Consider the following 20,465-nt stretch of genomic DNA (forward strand, 5'->3'; position numbering starts at 1 on the left):
TTCTGAGAACCCGGAGCAGCACTACCACCATGTCTGGTCTGTGCTGGGGAGACCACGGAAACATCGGTCACGTGCCAAACTGGGAAATCCACCTTCAGCCAGGCCACCATTGAATTTTTGGGATACATCATCTCCCGGGAAGGAATCCATACAGATCCACAGAAGGTGGAAGCCATCCACAACTAGACAGCACACTCGGCCCTCTGGGAACTTCAGTGCTTCCTGGACTTTGCAAATGTTTATATAAGATTCATTGCTGACTTCTCTCAGTTAATAACTCCCCTGACTTCCCTCCTCCACAAAGCTCTGCAATTCGCTTGGCCACCCAAAGCCCAGCTTGTGTTTGATCAGCTAAAGGCTGCCTTGACCACAGCCTGATCCTGGCACACCCTGATCTGACTCATCCATTTATAGTGGAAGCAGATGTGTTCAATATGGCCCCTAAAGGGGGTACTCTCTCAGCAATTCGGGCCCCAGTCAGTTCTGCACCCTTGTGCATTCTATTCCCAGAAATGTATCCACACTGAGATGAACTATTAAATACTGGACAAGAAGCTGCTCACCATAAAAATGGAATTTTAAGAATGGTGGCACCACCTCAAGGATGCTCTATCATAGAACGGGAATACTATGGGGGAAGCAAAGAACTGACTTTCGAGGCCCCTATTTCCACAAGCCTGATACCCTTGGAGCCTCCGGCTAGGCCATGGTCTGCTATCAACCTACACTTTGTCATGGAACTCCCACCATCTGATGGTCACAGTGTGGTCTTAATGGTTTTGGACCGCCTGACCAAAATGGCCCACTTCATCTCCTGCAACCAGCTGCCTTCTGCCAAGACAACCGGCCAATTTCTACTGCACAATATGGGCTGACTCCATGGACTTCCAGACCACACAGTTTCTGACTGAGGCCCACAATTCAGCTCTTGCTTCTGGTGTGAAGCATTCAGGCTACTGGATGTCTGGATATCCACCTCCATCACATACCACCCACAAACAGATGAACAAACAACAGGTGAACCAAGTACTGGAGCAGTACTTGAGGTGCTTTGTAAATTACCATCAAGACAACTGGTCCAGCCATATGCAGAGTTTTCCTACAATAACACTGACCATGCCTCTATGGGTCAGAGCCCCTTCTTTGCTAATTACGGTTCCCCTCAACGTTACCAGTAGCCTCACCAAACCCTGCTGCCATTGAATGGCTCCGATAGATGCACCTGATTCAGGAAGAACTCAAAAATCACCTAGAAGAGGTATAGAAGGCCTACAAGGGGCATGCAGATCATTGGTGACAAAAAGCTCCAGTATTTATCGTAGGCCAAAAGGTGTGGCTCGCTGCCAAACACCTCCAGACCAGGACACCCTCCCACAAACTGGACCACCAGTTCCAGCAGATTAACTTGGTTACCTTCAAACTCCAGCTTCCTGTCTCTCAAAATGATGGAAAAACCTGCAGGTCTAGAACCTGGGATCATAGGGGTTTTTGACTGTTGATGCCTCCCCATCATCACAGGACACTTAGGCTGGGCTCCCGTAAGAGGATCCTGTGAGGCTGGGCTCGGTAGGAAATACCCAGCAGGACCTGAATGGCAGCTCCTTGTAGCCCACTGACTGGTTGGCACCAGTATTTAAGCCAGGAAGTCATGACAGGGAGCTGTCTGAGCAACAACACAGACTGCCTGCCTGGCTCTGCTTCAGACCCTGCTGTGAGTGACACCGGACTCCGGCTTCTGACCCTGCCTGCCTCCTGACACCAGACTCTGGGTTTGCCCTCTGGCCTGTCTCAGACTCTGACCTTCTGGTACCCAACTTGGCCTGATTCTCAACTCCTGCTCTGACCGCCCTTGCTCTGGTATTGACAAAAAATTTACACAAAAATTGAGTCCCAGAACTCCTTTCCCCAATAACCCAGGCTCACCTAAACCTCCCCCTCTCTAAAAGTAAGGGGGTGTGATTCCTAGACATCGAACTACCTTATTTTAAGGGGAAATGATGTAATTAGATATCACAAGCCTGCAATTATTTGAGGGTGGAAATCCAGAGGATGAGTGGAGGTCTTTCTGAAAATCAGGACATAAAAGAGTAACTCCATGACAAACAAGGACAGAGGGTTCTATGGAAAGAAAGAACATACTTTCTACCCTTTAGGCATGCTGCTGATTGGGAGGAGACCAGTAACATGTTTAAAAACAATGAACATAACAGAGACAAGATGGTGAAAGTTGCACAAGGTTTTCCCTTCAGATTGTTTGCCCACGGTAAGAAATTACAGGGGTAATTAGAGTTGGCTTTGATGGTACAAAGATTTTTCTGCACAAAAAGTCTAACATAACTGAAATTAAAGCAATGCACAATGTTACAATTTGTAAAAGAACTGAGCAATTAATTTAAACTGGAGTTCATTGTCATATCAGCTTCATGTAAAGAAGAGCAATAAGAAGTTTCATTTAAAAAGAATTCAAGGAACTCACACAGGAAATACTGGTTTTGCTTTTCCATATGTATATATAGAAAACCTTCACAACTGTGAACAGGATGACCAAAGTAATTTATCTGCTTAAGTCTTAACATATTTTTTGTGATACTTACTGCTATGCTTCCCTCAGGGTGTTTTGTTGGTTGCACTTTATATGGCATCTTCTTAACTTCAAAGGACACATTGGAAAAAAGGGTATACTGGTAATTATTTCTCTGGAAATACAAAAAAAGATTTATAAGGAATACATTTAAATTTGGAGATTTATACAAGAAAGACATCACATACTTTGACTGTAAGCTCTTTGTTATACACAATGGTACTGCGGCCTACAGATGGTACCACAATACAAAGACAACAAAAATTGAAGAGTGAAGCTGAAAACCTAAATACTGCATGCATTTCAAAGGTGATGAGGGATGCACCTGCAAAAAGTGCACATATTTACCAGTTCAATAGAAGATTTGTGAGTGCAAATAGGGGGTTTTGTGAGTGCATGTTATGTTTAGTTTTGAAATGAAGCCTTGAATCTCCAATATCAGGAAAAGCTCTGTGCGTCTTCAGATTTCCAGGGCTATTTTCAAACCTATTTGTTAGGATTCCTTGCTGCTCTAATATGAATTGGCCATACAGTCCCAATGAAAAATGCCAGTCCAAGACTATAGGAATAAGCAGGCTTATCTTAATTTACCCATTTTGGTACATTTAAAATAAAACTGATTAAAAATATATAAATAAAACTATTTGTCTTTTTAAAGTCCATCAGCAATTGCAATAGGAATACAGAATGATCGTGTAGCCCTAAATAGGTCCCATCAATAGCAGTTTTATTTGGTCTTTCCTTTGATCTCTACAGAAAACCCCAGACATGCTGCTTGACCTTTACTATTCAAAAATGCATCCCTCCTTTAATTAAGATTCCTCAATTTAGAGATGGTCTGTCTTTATTGGGATACCATGGTTTTTAATCTGGTTCAAGTCAGAAGCAACAAAAAACTTACCAGCTGAAGTTCATTCTGGAACTTTTAGATGAAATGGTTTCAGCCCATTTCCGGTCAAAGGAATATAGGAATTGCCTACATGGGCTCAAACAAGGGTCTGTCTTGTCCAATATCCTGTCAGTGAGTCTCCCACTAGATTTCTCAGGAGAAAGTGCAAGACTTGCTGGAGGCAGTAAAGGGATAACCTATCCCATGCAAAAGTTTCCTGCTAAGCCCCATTAGTTAGAGACTGGCTTAAGTCCTGAAGCATGAAAGTTTATATCCCTTAGAAAACTCTTGACTTTTTTTAAAAGCATTTACTATTATAGCTCTGGATATTCTTGTTTTCCATAATTATAGTTCAATCCCTTTCTGAATCCTGTTAAGAGCTTTTGGCTTTAATGATGTATTATGACAATGGGTTCCACAGGCTAATCATGCTTTGTGTGAGAAAGCATTTCAGTTATCATCAGTCTGAATTTGCCACCTTTTGGTTTCAGTGAATGTTCTTGTATCATGAGAACAGAGGTTCCAGATCAACCTTCTCTTTATCGTTTTATCTTTTGTTCCTTTTATTATGTCCCCTCTCATTTGTCTCTTCTCTCAGATAAAAAATCCTAATCTTTTCATTCTTTCTTCATAACAGAGGTTTTCCATGCCCCCTAATCATTCTTTCTGCCTATGTTGCAACTTCTGTTTTAATCTTTCTGAGATGGAGGAGTGAGCAGAACTCAACACAGCATTCCAGATGAGTGTGTACTGTTGATTTATATAAAAATGGGGACCTCGTAACCAAAGCTACCCTAAAATTTGGCACCAGCTGCTTGCAGGCTATGTTGAGTGGCCAAGGAATGAATTGGCATGGAGTCTGAATTACTATAGTAACATGAGCCAAGTGTAATTGTTACCTGATACACATCCAAAACTCACTTTCTTTTAGCCCCTTGCTCCCTCAAACACTTATGAACTTTCCACACTCTCTAGAGTTAGCTGAGCAGTAAAGAAAGCCAGTTCTATTCTTTTCAATTCATAGTTTTATTTAATAATCCACTTTAAAAAGAAACACAATACTCCCCATTTTCTGACACTTTTTGTGATCTCATTCTGTATCTTATACATTATAGTGCTGGATTATCCTGAAATATAATAACTGTATTATGGGATAGAAAGAATTTCATTTTCTTCCATTAATTGTACTTGTGTTTAATTTTTATTCTTAACCCTCACTGTCCTTTCCCAGGAGAGGATATAGAAAGTCCTTTTCATTTCTCTCCATCCAGGGCACATTTTGGGGCTTTGTTTCTTTCACAAGACTCAGTTTCCAATCAGCTAGTTTTTGTTCTCTCTCCTGTGCAAGGTGTTGGTTTTCTCTGGGATTTCCTGTGGCATTAACTTTCTTACCCTTTCAGTTCAAGGATGTTTTCTCCCTTTTCAGCTGCTTCCCAGAGCAAAAGGAACAGAAGACTCCAATGATCTTCCTTCGCTATTTTCTTGCTTGTTATGTGGGAAGGATTTTTGTGCACACATACCTCTGCATGCACTAAACCTGGACTTTTTGCTTGAGCATGGAGCACACACAAAGTTGGGCAGCTTTGTCAGTGCACACACACTTCTGAAAATTTTTCCCTCTCCCTTTTTAAACAGTTTGCTTGTCAAATATGTCAGAATATTTACTGGTGATATGAAACCAACATACTTATTGCCTTATGGAATTCATTTAGCTGTGCCATTACTTAGCTGTCTTAACATACTGATAGCAGTGGAATGTTTAATATCACCACATATTAAATTGCTCCTTTAGGCCAATGTTAGGAATGAGCAATAGAGAGAAATCTGCCTTAAGTGACCACGAAGGGACAGACAAATCAGATCCGCAGCATAGGTGTGTGGTGTTGAGATGCTGCTTGTAATTATTAGAACTGGGAGCACTGGCTGTTGGGAGTCTGAAAGGACAGGAAACAGGAAGACGGTGGGTGTGGGGGGGAGTTGAGGAGGTGGAATGAGAGCTACTGAGGGTGCAGCAGCAGCTTGGTAAAGAGGTTTCCACTTTAAAACTAAAGTTCTGTTGACGTTTGTTAGTACCTTGCCTGGTTGCTACAACATTTTAGTGATGAGGATGGATCTTCTGCCTCTGAACCCACCTGCACCCTTTGTGCAAAGCCCAGGTGAGCCTCCAATTGCTTTTACTACCTGGATCCGTATGTTTGAGACTTATCTACTTGCAATTACTGCTACAGAGATTTCTGAAGTAAGAAAGCGTGCTCTGCTAATCCACTGCCTTGGAGCAGAAGGGCAGTGTATATTTTACACTTTCCCCCTTGCAGATGATAAATATGAGACTGCACTCACTGTATTGAAGAACTTTTTTGTGCCAAAAGTGAATGTAGTCGCTAATCACTACAGATTTCGCCAGCATGAGCAGAAACCAGGGGAGACTATAATACAGTATATTGCTTCCCTGAGGAGTCTGATTGTAACTTGTGACTTTGGGAATATGGCAGATGAGATGATTAGAGACCAGTTCATTGAGAAAACAACCATGCTTTGTGTAAGAGAACGCTTACTTCTAGAACCACAACATACACTAGAAAAAGCAGTAACCATTGCTACTCAGATTGAGTTAGCTACAGCTGAAGCCAAAATAATGAGCATGGATACAGGAGGCACAGTCCAGGCTGTGAATCCTTTGCAGAAAAGTTCACTATCGCTGCAGTCAAACGATTACAAGAGGAAAACGAATGGAAAACCACCAAATCAGCTAATTCAAAATACAGTAAAAGCATGCTTTTGCTGTGGATCTCCAAAACACTTTGCAAGCTACACAGGATGTCCGGCAAAAGTAGCTCAGTGCAATCATTGCAAAAAGATTGGGCATTTTGCTAAAGCATGTCGCAGTAGCCAGTTCAGTCAACAGGTGCATGCAGTTACAATACCAGATGTTACTGTGCTGAGTGTGGACAAAATCACTACTGCACATATTCCAGAACAAATGAAGTGCACTGTAAACATTTCCACCATACCCTCAGGCAAATCACACTCTATTCAGCTAATGTTGGACACTGGCTCAGCAGCATCCATACTACCTGATTCCATCTATTTCCATTACTTTAAAGATGTGCCTCTTACTGAACCCAAAATTCACTTGGTGTGCTATTTGAAAAACCATATTCCAGTACATGGCTGCCTGCCAGCAATAGTTACTTTTGGTGATTGCTGTGTAACTGTAGAGTTCTACATTGTCCCAAAGGCACTCCTGTCCTTGGCAGAGATTTATTGGCTGCTTTAAATCTCAGGGTAGTTAATGGATGAATTGATCTTCCTCAGCAAAGCACTCTCGTGGTACACACCAGTTTCAGCTGGGACCCAACACCAGGTTGAGGAGAAACTTGGCTGTGCTTATGGGTTTCTGCATAAAGTTAAAATGCAGAATAGTGTGATGCCTGTATGACAGAAGTTGCAGCACTTACCCTTTTCAGTCAGGGAAGCTGTTTCAGAGGAACTTAGAAAACTGTTCAAAAGGACATTATTGATGAGATTGACTCGTCGGAATGGATTTCACCTATAGTAGTGACACAGATGAAAGGTGGAGGCATTCGCCTTTGTGTGGACTTAAGGGAGCCAAATAAAGCTATTGTGATTGACAGCCACTCTCTTTCTCACATAGAAGAAGTATTTGCAGAACTCAGTGGAGCACAGATGTTTTCTACTCTTGATTTTCAGACCACATACTACCAGGTTATATTGCATGAAGATAGCAGAGACCTCACAGCATTTATTACACATAAGCGACTATTTCGTTTTAAACGTGTTCCATATGGTCTCAAGTGCCTTCCAAAAAATGATGTAATTGATTCTGAAGAATCAACATGGAGTTCAGTGCTATCTGGATGATATTATCGTGTTTGGAAATATTTCTGAGGAGCATGACAATAACCTGCAGTCTGTACTAAACTGCATCAGAAAAGCAGGCCTCAAGCTCAATAGGTCCAAATGCAAATTTAGACAAACTGAACTCTCCTTTCTGGGGCATACAATTTCACAGGCTGGACTAAAACCTGATCCAGATCATATCCTGGCAATTTCAAATGCTCCTCCTCCAACAGATTTGCAAACCTTATGTTTCTTCTTGGGTCTTACCTACTGATATGCAAAATTCATTCCCAATTATGCTTCTGTCATTGAACCATTATGAGAATTACTACAGAGAAGTTCAACCTTAGTGTGAACAATGGATGCACAAGCTAGTTTCGAAATGGTGAAAGACTTGATTGTACATAGTCCAGTACTTGCACTATTCAGTCCTGCATTGCCCACAATTGTAACTACTGATGCTTCTGATTATGGACTTGGGGCTGTCCTCACACAACTTCATGAGGACAACACAGAGAGGACTGTTGCATTTGCTTCAAAGACACTAAGTAATGCTGAGAGGAAATATTCTACAGTCAAAAAAGAAGCACTTGCTTGTGTCTGGGCTACTGAAAAATGGAGAACTTACCTATGGGGCCACACGTTCAAGTTGCGCACAGACCACAGCCCTTTGACGACATTGCTCACCATGAAAGGACTGGGAAGAGCAGGATATCGTATTGCTAGATGGTCTGCAAGACTACTCTCTTTCAATTATGAACTGGAATTTAAGCCTGGAAACCAAAATGTGGTCGCTGATTGCCTCTCTCGCCTGCCTTTGCCTTCACCAGATGGTTCACTGGAGGATGAGGATGTAGTAGTTGCGCTTAATACAAGCGCTCTTATTGCAGTTACAAAAGAACAACTTCAAGCTGCTTGTTCAGCGTGTCCAATTCAACAAAAACTATGGGAATTTCGGACAAAGAGATGGCCCAGTAACCCTAAAAACCTTGACCTAGTTTTGCTGCCTTATTTTAGAGTTCAGGATGAACTTTCTTTGCTCGATGGCTGTGTGCTACGAGGTACACACCGGCTACTTGTGCCAGAAGAACTACAGTCAAAACTCATATACCTGGCACACGATACTCATCAAGGAATTGTCAGAACCAAACAGTGACTACGGGATCTGTATTGGTGGCCAGGGATGGACTCTCAAACTGAAGCACTAATAAAATCTCTATCAAGCATTCTTATAACTACAATACCTACCTGCGGAAGTGAAGAAACAGATTGATAGAGCCAGAAGAGTTCCCAGAAGTCACCTACTACAGGACAGGCCTAACAAAGAAAATAACAGAACGCCACTAGCCGTCACCTTCAGCCGCCAACTAAAACCCCTCCAATGCATTATTAAGGATCTACAACCTATCATGAAGGATGACCCAACACTCTCACAAATCTTGGGAGACAGGCCAGTCCTTGCTTACAGACAGCCCCCCAACCTGAAGCGAATAATCACTAGCAACCACATACCACATAACAGAATCACTAACCCAGGAACCTATCCTTGCAACAAAGCCCGTTGCCAACTGTGCCCACATATCTATTCAGAGGACACCATCACAGGGCCTAATAACATCAGCCACACTATCAGAGGCTCGTTCACCTGCACATCCACCAATGTGATATATGCCATCATGTGCCAGCAATGCCCCTCTGCCATGTACATTGGTCAAACTGGACAGTCTCTAAGTAAAAGAATAAATGGACACAAATCAGATGTCAAGAATTATAACATTCATAATCCAGTCGGAGAACACTTCAATCTCTCTGGTCACGCGATTACAGACATGAAAGTTGCGATATTACAACGGAAAAACTTCAAAACCAGACTCCAGCGAGAGACTGTTGAATTGGAATTCATTTGCAAATTGGATACAATTAACTTAGGCTTGAATAGAGACTGAAAGTGGCTAAGTCATTATGCAAGGTAACCTATTTCCCCTTGTTTTTTCCACCCCCCCCCTTCCTCAGACGTTCTTGTTAAACCCTGGATTTGTGCTGGAAATGGCCCACCTTGATTATCATACACATTGTAAGGCGAGTGATCACTTTAGATAAGCTATTACCAACAGGAGAGTGGGTTTGTGTGTGTGAAAAAGGGGGGGGGAAGGGGAGAAAACCTGGATTTGTGCTGGAAATGGCCCACCTTGATCATCATACACATTGTAAGGAGAGTGATCACTTTAGATAAGCTATTACCAGCAGGAGAGTGGGGTGGGGGGGAGAGAGAACCTTTTGTAGTGGTAAACACCCATTTTTTCATGGTTTGTATGTATGAAAGCATCTTCTGTATTTTCCACTGAATGCATCTGATGAAGTGAGCTGTAGCTCACGAAAGCTTATGCTCAAATAAATTGGTTAGTCTCTAAGGTGCCACAAGTACTCCTTTTCTTTTTTCATAAAATCCTGTGTCACTTGCCAAATGCATGATAAGACAGCAGTGATATGTACCTCTCCATTACAGCCTGTTCCTCTTCTTGAATCTGCATGGGAAAAAGTGGCAATTGACATTGTAGGACCCTTTGATACTGCTCCAAGTGACTGCCATTATGCCATCACTTTCATAGACTATTTCAGTAAATGGCCTGAGGTAGCATTTACATCGCAAATCTCTTCTGCTACAATAATTAAGTTCCTCTCTTCAGTTTTTAGCAGGGAAGGTAACCCCAAAGAACTGGTTTCAGATAATGGTAGTCAATTTACTTCCCTGGAGTTTGAAACTTTTCTAGCACAGAGGAACATTTTACACAGAAGGTCATCCCTATATTACCCTCAAGCCAATGGGGAAATAGAACGGTTTAACAGAAGTTTGAAAGAGAGTTTGCAAATGGCTAAACCGGAAGGGCGATTGTGGATAACCTTCACTACTGATTTCTTGCAAGCATACCGAGCTACCCAACATGCCACAATGCAAAGATCAGCCGCAGAGTTACTGCATGGGAAACAGATGAATACTAAACTGAACATTGCTGGAATGTTAAAGGCACGACCTGATGCCCCAAGCGAGGATGATGTGAGAAAAACAGTTGAACAGAATCAAGCAAAGTATAAGGCTTTCACACATAAGCACCGGGGTGCTAAGGAATGAAAGTTTGAGTGTGGTTCCTTTGTTAGATTAAGAAAACCTGGAATTTTACGCAAAGGGGACCATAAATTCTCAGCTCCTCTTAAAATCATAGAGAAGAAGGAACCTTACACCTATCGACTTTCTGGTGGGCAGGTATGGAATCCTTCTTATCTTGCACCTGCCTATGCACCAAGAGGAGATTATGCCAAAACCCAGTCTGCATTGGATGACTTCACTGTAATATCAACACAACAAGACAATGCACTGGAACCGGGGCTTGAGACACGGCCTGTCAGACACAGACGACCACCTGTCTGGACTAGAGACTATGTTATGTAGCATCTACAGTGTTTTCAGTGTAATATTTCTGCCAACAGTATAGTGTCTTGTTTCATATTTGTTCCTGTGGTTAGAACAACAATGTTTATTTTAATTGGGAGAGTTTCTTAAGAGAGGAAGGAATGTGGTGTTTATACGCTGCTTGTAATTATTAGAACTGGGAGCACTGGCTGCTCAGAGTCTGAAAGGACAGGAAATAGGAAGGGGGAGGGAAGTTCAGGAGGTGGAGTGAGAGCTACCGAGGGTGCATCAGCAGCTTGGTAAAGAGGTTTCCACTTTAAAAATAAAGTCCTGTTGAAGTTTGTGAGTTCCTTGCATGGTTGCTACAACAAGGTGGTCTTCTAATAAAGAAGGACTAGATTGGCACTCAATAGAGATAACTAGTTTGGGGCAGTCACTTAAGACAGGAGGTTGCCTAATAAGAATGATGTTTTATATAGATTTCATGGCGTTTAAATTGTGTAAGCCAGAGTCTTCAGAGCAGGCATCTTGTTCTTTATCTTGGTCACAGATTATTTTCTTCTTTTAAAGCTTGTTCCATTCCTCAAAACTAAATTGACAACATTCTAATTCTTAGACAAAGTCACATAAATACTTGGGCATTTCTCATTTCTGCTGATATATTTTACTGTGGTTTACTAGGATACATGTTAGGAAATTTACAACTCCTGCTGCCTGAAAAAATGGTTTATTAATTCAACTGTTTGCGTTGGAATAGGATTCTGCATGTGATTTATAAATGAACTCTGCCATGAAGGTGATAGGATATGTTAGATTATGAAATGAACAGGCTGTAAAGAGATAATTCACACAATGTGATTGGCTAGTGTACAGTACAGGACATTAACTCTCTTCAAATGCCCTGTACAGAAACGCATCACCCATAAAAAATAAATCCTTTCACCTACTGTGTATGGTTTATTTCATTTTCAGCTTATATTAGCAATAACAACCTCAGTGAAGGGCACTTCCTGGGGATTAATAAACCTAGGCTGTTCCTTGGGCCATCAAATCCTCTCGGCCAGTCATTAAGCTCCAGGAAATGCTTTGCACCTTAATCTTTATCGCTTAATAGCAACAAAGAATGTAAAAGACTCTATGTGTAGTCTTTATATCCACAGGACAATTTGTTTGTGCTAAAGGTTACTAATAAAACGTATCTGGTTAGGAACAACTGCAGACTGAAGCCTTTTAGTTGTCCAAACACCTAGTAGATATTGGAAGCTGTCTCTGTTTCCCTCTTATGCAGTCCTGTTTATAATTCTCAACTAATTCTTGAGGAACAAAATTTTTCCCACCAAAGAATGATTTCAAGTCTCTCATGTTTAACTATTCAGTGTTTACTGGAAGCAGTGAGACCTGTGGTTGGAAATACAAGCGAAGGGCTCAGTTACGGCTCTAAGAGCAAGGGGAAAGAGGTCATGCACTGCATAAGTGGCAGTGTCTAAAGACACACACCAGGCAGAATGCCTTCACGGACACTTGCCAGTGGAGGTTCCAACAGCTGTGGAACAAGTACAGTACATACTCCTGCAGCTCAGTGCTGCAACTGTTTGCCAGTGCCCTGCAGGCAAGGGAGATCTAGAGCAGATTGGGAGTGTTTGTTGCTGCTACATCTTCCTCATACACTCTTTGGTAAACTAGATCCTTTGCTTTAACAACTGCGAAACATAAGAGAATCTGGAATCAACAGAAAGTGCTTCCAATAAGCGTGCAGTGCAGTACTTCCCTACTTACTGTCCAGACAAAACCCAGGGGTAATCTGTAAAGAGCATGAGGCTTTGAAAGCCTTTGAAATGGGTGCGCTACAGTCCAAGTGTGCTTTAGTCTGAGTGCAGAGTAAAGTACAGGACAAACATTAGATCAGGCTTGCAAGTCGTGATACTGGGGGAGAGTGAGAAGGCAAGAAGCAAGCTTAGCCAACTGGACAGGAAAGGTGAATCTGGTAAGTGGTCTCCTTTGCCCTACAGTGGTGCTCCAACCCGCAAATGAGTTCCAGAGTGCCACCGACTGCCACTGCAGCCTTGAGGAATGCTCATTATTTATGAGATTCTTTTCCTTTCAGGTACAGTACACTGAAACCTCTCTCAGTGGAGGACTGGGTGGCTATGTATTTTCCTTATTCTAGGCCTTGCGCTGAAATGGAGCTCTTCCTACAGAACTGAAGCTTGCTGTGTACAGAAATCATGTTTTCTGACAGTGCTGGTTTAACAATGTTAGTCCTGCCTCATTCCAGCATGTTCCCCTTCATTTCCACTGGCATCTGGCACACTTAGAAGAAAGTGAGCAATTTACTGTTACCATTTAAATATGTGCTTTGGGAATTCGTTAACTTTCTCTCCATTACTCACACCACCTAGGAACATAACAACTGGCAAGAAATAGAGTAACTCTAAATGCAGATAATGAGGATTATGCAACAATTTACTGTGATATTACATTTCAAAAGTAGTGAATTTATTATTATCATGAAGTACATGTTATTTATGACAGGCATGCATATTCCTGCAAAAATCAACACACCCACTTACTTTGACCCATTTGACCCCTTGTATTGGGTTTTGTGCATTTTTCATTCATTTAAAGGGAATATTTTGAATTGAAATAAAAGACAGCAATTTTGCCAGGGTTTCATAGAATTTTAAAAATTCAGGTTTTAAGGATAATTGATTTATATTGTGCATTTATTTCTTGAGATTTATAAAATATAATAAGACTCCCATCTGCTGCTCTGGGCACCTTTGACATTATTTTAAATATTACAATAAAATCAAAACCAGTAGCAATACCCCAACAAAACTCCATCCCCAACACAACCCAGTTGGTGGGATTTTCCTCACCAAACCTCCATTCCCTCCATGAATCACTCCCCATCCCAATACTTTCAGCCACTCATTTTTCTCTTTTACTTATTTTGTTTTCAAATTAACAAAGATTCCTTGAAACTAAAGAAAGGAAAGCAAAATCCCTTGACCCCTGACTTCCGTGTCATTATGTTGGTGCTGCTAGAGGAACACAATAAACTTATGGCTGTTAGTAGTTGAATCAAAATCAGCTACATAGACTCCCTATATGGCCTATGAGATCAGTAAGACCTCTCCAATCTGATTTTTCATGGCTTTCTTTGCATGTAAAGTTACTGTGCAGGCTGCCAGACTCTGCCAGTCTATTCTTAGGGAACTTGGCTTGGTTGCAGAATAATGTGTTGGATAGTTACATGCAAGCCTCCCTTAGGCCCAAATACTTTCCCCTGCATAGAGAACTAGGCTTTCTGAGTGGAGTTGAAGGGGGTCAAGCAGGGACAGAATCCTTCTCCCAGGTGACAAAGCCATTCTGCACGCACATGGGTGCTCACACCAAGATCTGATTTTTTTTTTCTTTTCTAGTTACTGCAGTGCATGAAGACAGGCATGGCCAAATCCAAATGTGTGGATTTATGTACGGGCCAAGGAAGGGAAAACAAAAACCCTTCTGTGGAATCATGCATATTCTCTAGGCATTGTTCCACGACCTACTATATAGCCAGTTCCATTCGTACATGGAACTCTTCAGGCCCTGTGAGTGCTTGGGAGAAAATTTATTAATAATTTTCAGGCACTTTTAACACAGATTTAAACAGCAATTAAGAAAGAGTTGTGCTCTGCTCCCTGCCATGCTGGTGAAGACCTGGCGGAAGAGCTTGCAGTCTGGAAGGGTGTTACAAATCAGAAAAATGGTACAAATTCACCACTTAGGGATACATTTTCAGAGCAGCTGTTTCATTGCCCAATTCACACACACTACATTAAAATGTACCCATTAAACAAAGGTCAAAGAACACTTAGGCAAGATCTCCATGGATCTCCCTCCAAAGGTTTGGCTTAGTACCACAGCTTGCCATGACCGACATTTCAGCCACCATGGGTTGAATAATGAAAACTATTAGATAAACATCTTTACTATAAATTAAAGAAATGATAGAACCCTAATGGAACACAGTGTAACATGACCATATAAGGTTATTTTTTTTCATTAATCAGGCATTTAATGATTTGCTGGCTCAGCAAGTCTGACTCGATTAGTTAGCTTATGTGGTGGTTCTTATTTACATCCAAGCTTTGAAATAAAGCCAGAAATGGCTCTGCTTCTTCTTGGCCTCTGTACAACATCCTTCTCTATCTTTGTTGGCTAGTTAGGACACTCAGAGCTGCTTTGTTTACTCAAACATGTCTAATTATTGCACTTCTTAAAACTGCAATTTGTGATAAATGTTTTGATTTTAAGGTGACAGATGACAACTGCCATGCGGCAAAAAGGTCAGCAATTGTCAATCAAACCACATGGGAAAAAAGAGAGATTATATATGACTGAATGCCAATGATGACAAAATATACTATCAGTTTTGTACATTCTTTGAAAGGAAATATGAATTGTTAAGCCTAGCATGAATCACATTGGATCAAATTCTCATCAGCAGTGTACTAGTATAACCGAGGGGAAAATAATGTACACAGTGACATAGTTGATTGTGCTATAAATATAAACTTTTCTGTATTAGTAAGTACAAACAATTCTTTCTGCAGATCATCATCTCTTCATTTATATTACAATACAGCATAGGGCTCGTGTGTTAATATTACCTCTGCTCTTTTGTACTTGCAAATTGTACAATTAAATTTATAGAGTTTGTATAGAGTTACGTGTACAAAAAAGCAGAAATAATAACATTAACACACAAGTCATACATTGTGTTGTATTATAAATGAGGAGGTCATGATCTGTACAAAGAATATACTGTACCTACCAATACAGAACAATGACTGTGGAATTCAGCCTTACCCTGGTACGCTGTTTCTTGTTTAGAAATAGCTCCAGAGACCATACCAATTCCCTCAGTCTATAGTTTAATCCTAAAGATTCATTGGAGGTTAGTCCTTAGATTTTAGCCTAGATAACATGTTCCAAGCTGCAATGTTTTGGGTGTATTTTTATTTACTTCTGGGATAGTCTTGGGAATTGGAAGTTTACAGGCTTTTCCAGAGCACAAGATGCCCTTTTTAGGAAATTAATTGTGGCCTGTAGTCTTTTATGGCTGTGCCTGTATCACTGTTAATTGTAAAAGGGGCTCTGGAAAAGGAAACGGTTTTACGGGGAGAGGGAGAGTGGCAGCCTGCATCCTCTCATGCTATTTCCTTTTTTATTTCCCCTGTAGATAAGGGTGGATACAAAAGGCAGGGTATCTTTTTCTGGCAGCTTCTTAGACATGAGGTGAAGTACTAGATGCAACAACTCTCTCAGGACAATGTTTGTTTTTAATCAGAAGAGGCTCCGGCTCCTTTAAGAGAATCTTTGTGAGCATTTATAAGGCTTGTAAGTTATCTTGGAGGAGAGGCAGAAGAAGGACACAGGTAAAACAGCTAAAGCTATCACAGACCATACAAAGTCTAGGTTGGAAGCATGGCTATGTATGGACAGAGGAGTGAGCAAAAGGCCTGTAAGTGACTCTTGCACACAACAGCAATCTCTGCACTCTGGAAAACACAGGGATGTCTCACTCCTGCTTCCCTTCCAAAAAGCAGGCAGGAAGGATGCAGGGCCATGACTCCAACTGCTCCTTTGCACCTGTTTGTGGAGCTCGGCCAACGTAAATGGATGGGTAGAGGGAAGGCACAATCTGTTCCATCCTAATGGATATAAGAGATTGCTCAAATCCCACAGGCAAGGATTACCACTGGGAGTCTATTCAGCATACCTATATAGGTGGCCCGGCGTGGTTTCACACTGCACCTTATGGAGGGGGTAATACACATTTTCTTTACCTTTAATGCTCTATGGTACTTTATCAACAGGTTGTTTTTCCCTTTTCCAGGGGCAATTTGTAAAATGTGCACCTTTATTTTGTCTTTCATAGATTTTAAGACGATAAGTTATCATCAGATCATCAAGTCTCACTTCCTGTATAAAACAGGGCATAGAATTTCATCCACTTACCTCTGTATGAGCTCAATAACTTGGGTTTGACTAAAGCTTATCCTCTAGAAAGACATTCAGTCTGGATCTGAAGAATTGAAGAGATGGAGAATCCACCAATGCCCTTAGTAGACTTCCAATTGCTAATCACTCTCACTTTAAAATGTGTGCCTTATATCTTAGGCTTTAACTTCCAGCCATTGACTCTTGTTGTAGACAAAGCCCTTTGCTGTGTTCACAAGATCAAGATTTGACCCTTAAGGAAATGGTCGAATTTCAGCTGCAGAATAACAAATCCAGAGGCTTTGTTCTATTCAGGTTCTTGTATCACACTCATCACTGTAGTACCTGAGTACTTTCCAGTAGTGCATTAAGCAATGCGACTAACATCCATCACAAGTTGTTTCTTCTCTGATTCTCTCCCTGGGGGAGAAGTGTGTGCAGTGGGATGTTTGTTTTGGTAGATGTGTTTCTTTGTTAGTTTTTAGTTGAGTCCAGAATGCCAGATGTGCTGTTCATAGTAAGGTAACTAACTTCTAGATTGCTTCTGGATAAAGAGGGAGGAAAAACTCTATGTGGTTGAATACTTGGGCTCTGCAGTGCTCAGGTGCCATGGTGACAGGCTCAGGTTAAGAACATTAGCTAAACAGGTAGGTTCTTAGTAAATATTATGGATGGGTGAACTGATTGAGTTGAACAAGTTGAATAAGGAGGAAAACCAAACTAGTGCCCAAAAATCAAATGGGATATCTTCTGAGGTTCAAAAAAACCCAAAAACAAACAAACAAAAAACCCTCTGTGTAACTTTCGCATTATATCTATCTTCTTCTGGCTCTGCACTTCCACATTCTGGAAACAGAAATGTCCATATACATCAAGAAAAACTGTTTTAATTGTATTTTCTGGGCAACATGAGCAGGAAGTACTGTAAATCTGGTGATGGAGCCTGTTCCCACAAGATCTCCAGCCCAGTTTTCCAGATTCAGGAGGTTAAGATAGTTGAGAGAAGCATCCAAACTTTTGAGGTTTTATCTGAACCAAAGCTTTCAATGTTTGCTCATCACTAATAAATGATTCACTAAATAAATCCAAAATGAGGGCCCTTAATCCCTCCTTATGAACTGATTTGTTTGTGTTTGCAAAATATGAACCTTTTTACAAGCACCTTATTTGAATTAAGGAAACTGAAAAACAGAGATAAAAATTGGTTAGGATCCCAAATCGTTAGGAGAAGGTAAGTGTACTTACAAATAAAAAAAAAATTCAAATGAGGTCCTTTGTTACTGAATTGGGCTGACATCACTAACCCCAGAGCCAAGTAAGACATGCAGCTGACTGCTCTGTTTTAGGTGTCAGTGGTGCCATTAACTGTGGCAGAAGAAACACAGAACCTGAACTTAGGTCTTGACAGGCAAAATTTCCTCTTGTTTAGATCTTTAAATGCCCACTGCTGACCAGTAAAATGTTGAGGGGTAAGGATGTGCAGAGTTATGTGCATTTGGCTCATTATTGATTTAGAACCCAGGACCATTAGGTATTGGACTGGTTTAAATTTGGCTGAATACCCTCCTATCTGCTCCCTAGTTCCTCCATGGAGGCCAGAAGAAAGAACATGTTGACAGGATCTTCTCTTATTCACTTCTGGTGATGAAAGAAAGAGGAGGTTAAAAGCTGAGGCTCTTCAAACTCCTGTCCTCACTGGGATATTTTCCTCCTCTCTTTCTGCTGGTCTTAGGTCCACTAGGCATTCCTGTTTCCATATCCACTGTGAACACAGGAGGGATGCTGAGGAATGATCTTTCTTTTTCTGCATTCCAAGTTGAAGGAGTGGGGGAGGGGATCCAGGTTAAATGTCCATGCAGAAGGAGGGGATAATGCATCAGCTGGCCTCATGGTAGGGTCTGGAGTTGTCCCTTAACAGCAGCAAAACACGAATTATAAATTTTCCCAGTACACCCAACTGTAGCAGATATTTATCCAAGTCCACAGTGCTGATAGGTTACTCAGAGGATTTTTCAATTGATTATCCCAACCCTTTTATGTAGTCTCCAAGAAAAACAAATAACTGATACTAGTACTGTATGGACACATGTTTGGAAAGTCACAGGTTTCTATTGCATTTCAGATTTGCATATAGGACTTTCAGTGGTTTAGTTGGATGTTCAAAGAGAAGCCAATATTTTCTTCTACTTTAGATTATAATGGTCAAAGTTGAATAGTTTGTGCATACTTCTAGAATACAGAAACACACCTGCAGGAGGAGAACCTGTAAAGGACACCTTAGAAAATGCCAGCATTTCCATAACACTACTGGAGAAGTTAATGGTGGACAAGACTTGTTATTTCTGCCATTGTGGAGAAGACTCTGCTCTGCTTCCCCAGTTGAGGCACGGCATCAGTTAGCATGGATTGTTCCTGGCTCTAGCTTTTCCCTCAGGTCCATATCACATGCACAGAGTAGGGATGTTCCTTTGGGAGACAGCTCCCTCTGAGTATCAGTCACCCCAAAGTGGATGGGAGAAGCAGGGAGAAGGCAGGGCCGTGGCCTCTCTCAACTTCTGACTCTGTGCACTAGTTCATTCGCCTGGCCTGTTGCAGAGAAGAGAATACATTGCACCATGCCAAAAACTAATGCAGCGTGTGCACACTCCCTCTGAGGTAGGGTGATGAGATCATAGAATCATAGACTATCAGGGTTGGAAGGGACCTCAGGAGGTCATCTAGTCCAACCCCCTGCTCAAAGCAGGACCAATCCCCAATTTTTGCCCCAGATCCCAAATGGCCCCCTCAAGGATTGAACTCACAACCCTGGGTTTAGCAGGCCAATGCTCAAACCACTGAACTATCCCTCCCCCGCCCCCCTTGTTTTTTTTGACAATGTTGACAGAGGGAATTTGCATCCTAAGGATCAATCTCTCTGAGAGTTCTGCACTGTCCCCTATATTCACAGTTATGGCTGAATGCTACAATTCAGCTCTACATGCAGATGTAACATGTGGGTCTAATACCTAAACCATGACAATACTGACAGGTGAACAAGTAACTTTTAATTTTTAAACTGCATACAGAGCATTCATCATCAGCTATATAGCTCTGAGACATATGAGCATCAAGAAAACGGAGAAACATGCCCTCGCAGAGAATTCATACCAGTTATAAAATAAAGCCACAGGTAAGTCAAGTCATCTGGGAGAATCAACAGAAGCCTATGAGCAGATATACTATGGAAAGTCAAGGTAAGATGGTGTCAAAGTTCCTTCCCCACTCTGAACTCTAGGGTACAGATGCGGGGACCCGCGTGAAAGACCCCCTAAGCTTATTCTTACCAGCTTAGGTTAAAAACTTCCCCAAGGTACAAACTTTGCCTTGTCCTTGAACCCTATGCTGCCACCACCAATTGTGTTAAATAAAGAACAGGGAAAGAGCCCACTTGGACACGTCTTCCCACAAAACATCCCCCAAGCCCTACACCCCCTTTCTTAGGGAAGGCTTGATAAAAATCCTCACCAATTTGTACAGGTGAACACAGACCCAAACCCTTGGATCTTAAGGAGAATGAAAAATCAATCAGGTTCTTAAAAGAAGAATTTTAATTAAAGAAAAGGTAAAAGAATCACCTCTGTAAAATCAGGATGGGAAATACCTTACAGGGTAATCAGATTCAAAACATAGAGAATCCCTCTAGGCAAAACCTTAAGTTACAAAAAGACACAAAAACAGGAATATACATTCCATCC

The 20,465-nt window shown here is 41.4% G+C and overlaps 1 protein-coding gene across 1 annotated transcript in view; it reads right to left on the minus strand.

Annotated features, from left to right (window-relative positions):
* ITGA8 (integrin subunit alpha 8) overlaps positions 1-20,465 on the minus strand; it is a 172,878-nt gene that overhangs the window by 18,547 nt on the left and 133,866 nt on the right. Inside the window, exon 28 of the mRNA XM_073334109.1 lies at positions 2,595-2,696. Coding sequence (XP_073190210.1) covers positions 2,595-2,696 — 102 coding nt within the window. The remainder of the gene's footprint in view (positions 1-2,594; positions 2,697-20,465) is intronic.

Source organism: Lepidochelys kempii, chromosome 2 (genome assembly GCF_965140265.1).
Source record: "Lepidochelys kempii isolate rLepKem1 chromosome 2, rLepKem1.hap2, whole genome shotgun sequence".
Classification (NCBI taxonomy): Eukaryota; Metazoa; Chordata; order Testudines; family Cheloniidae; genus Lepidochelys; species Lepidochelys kempii.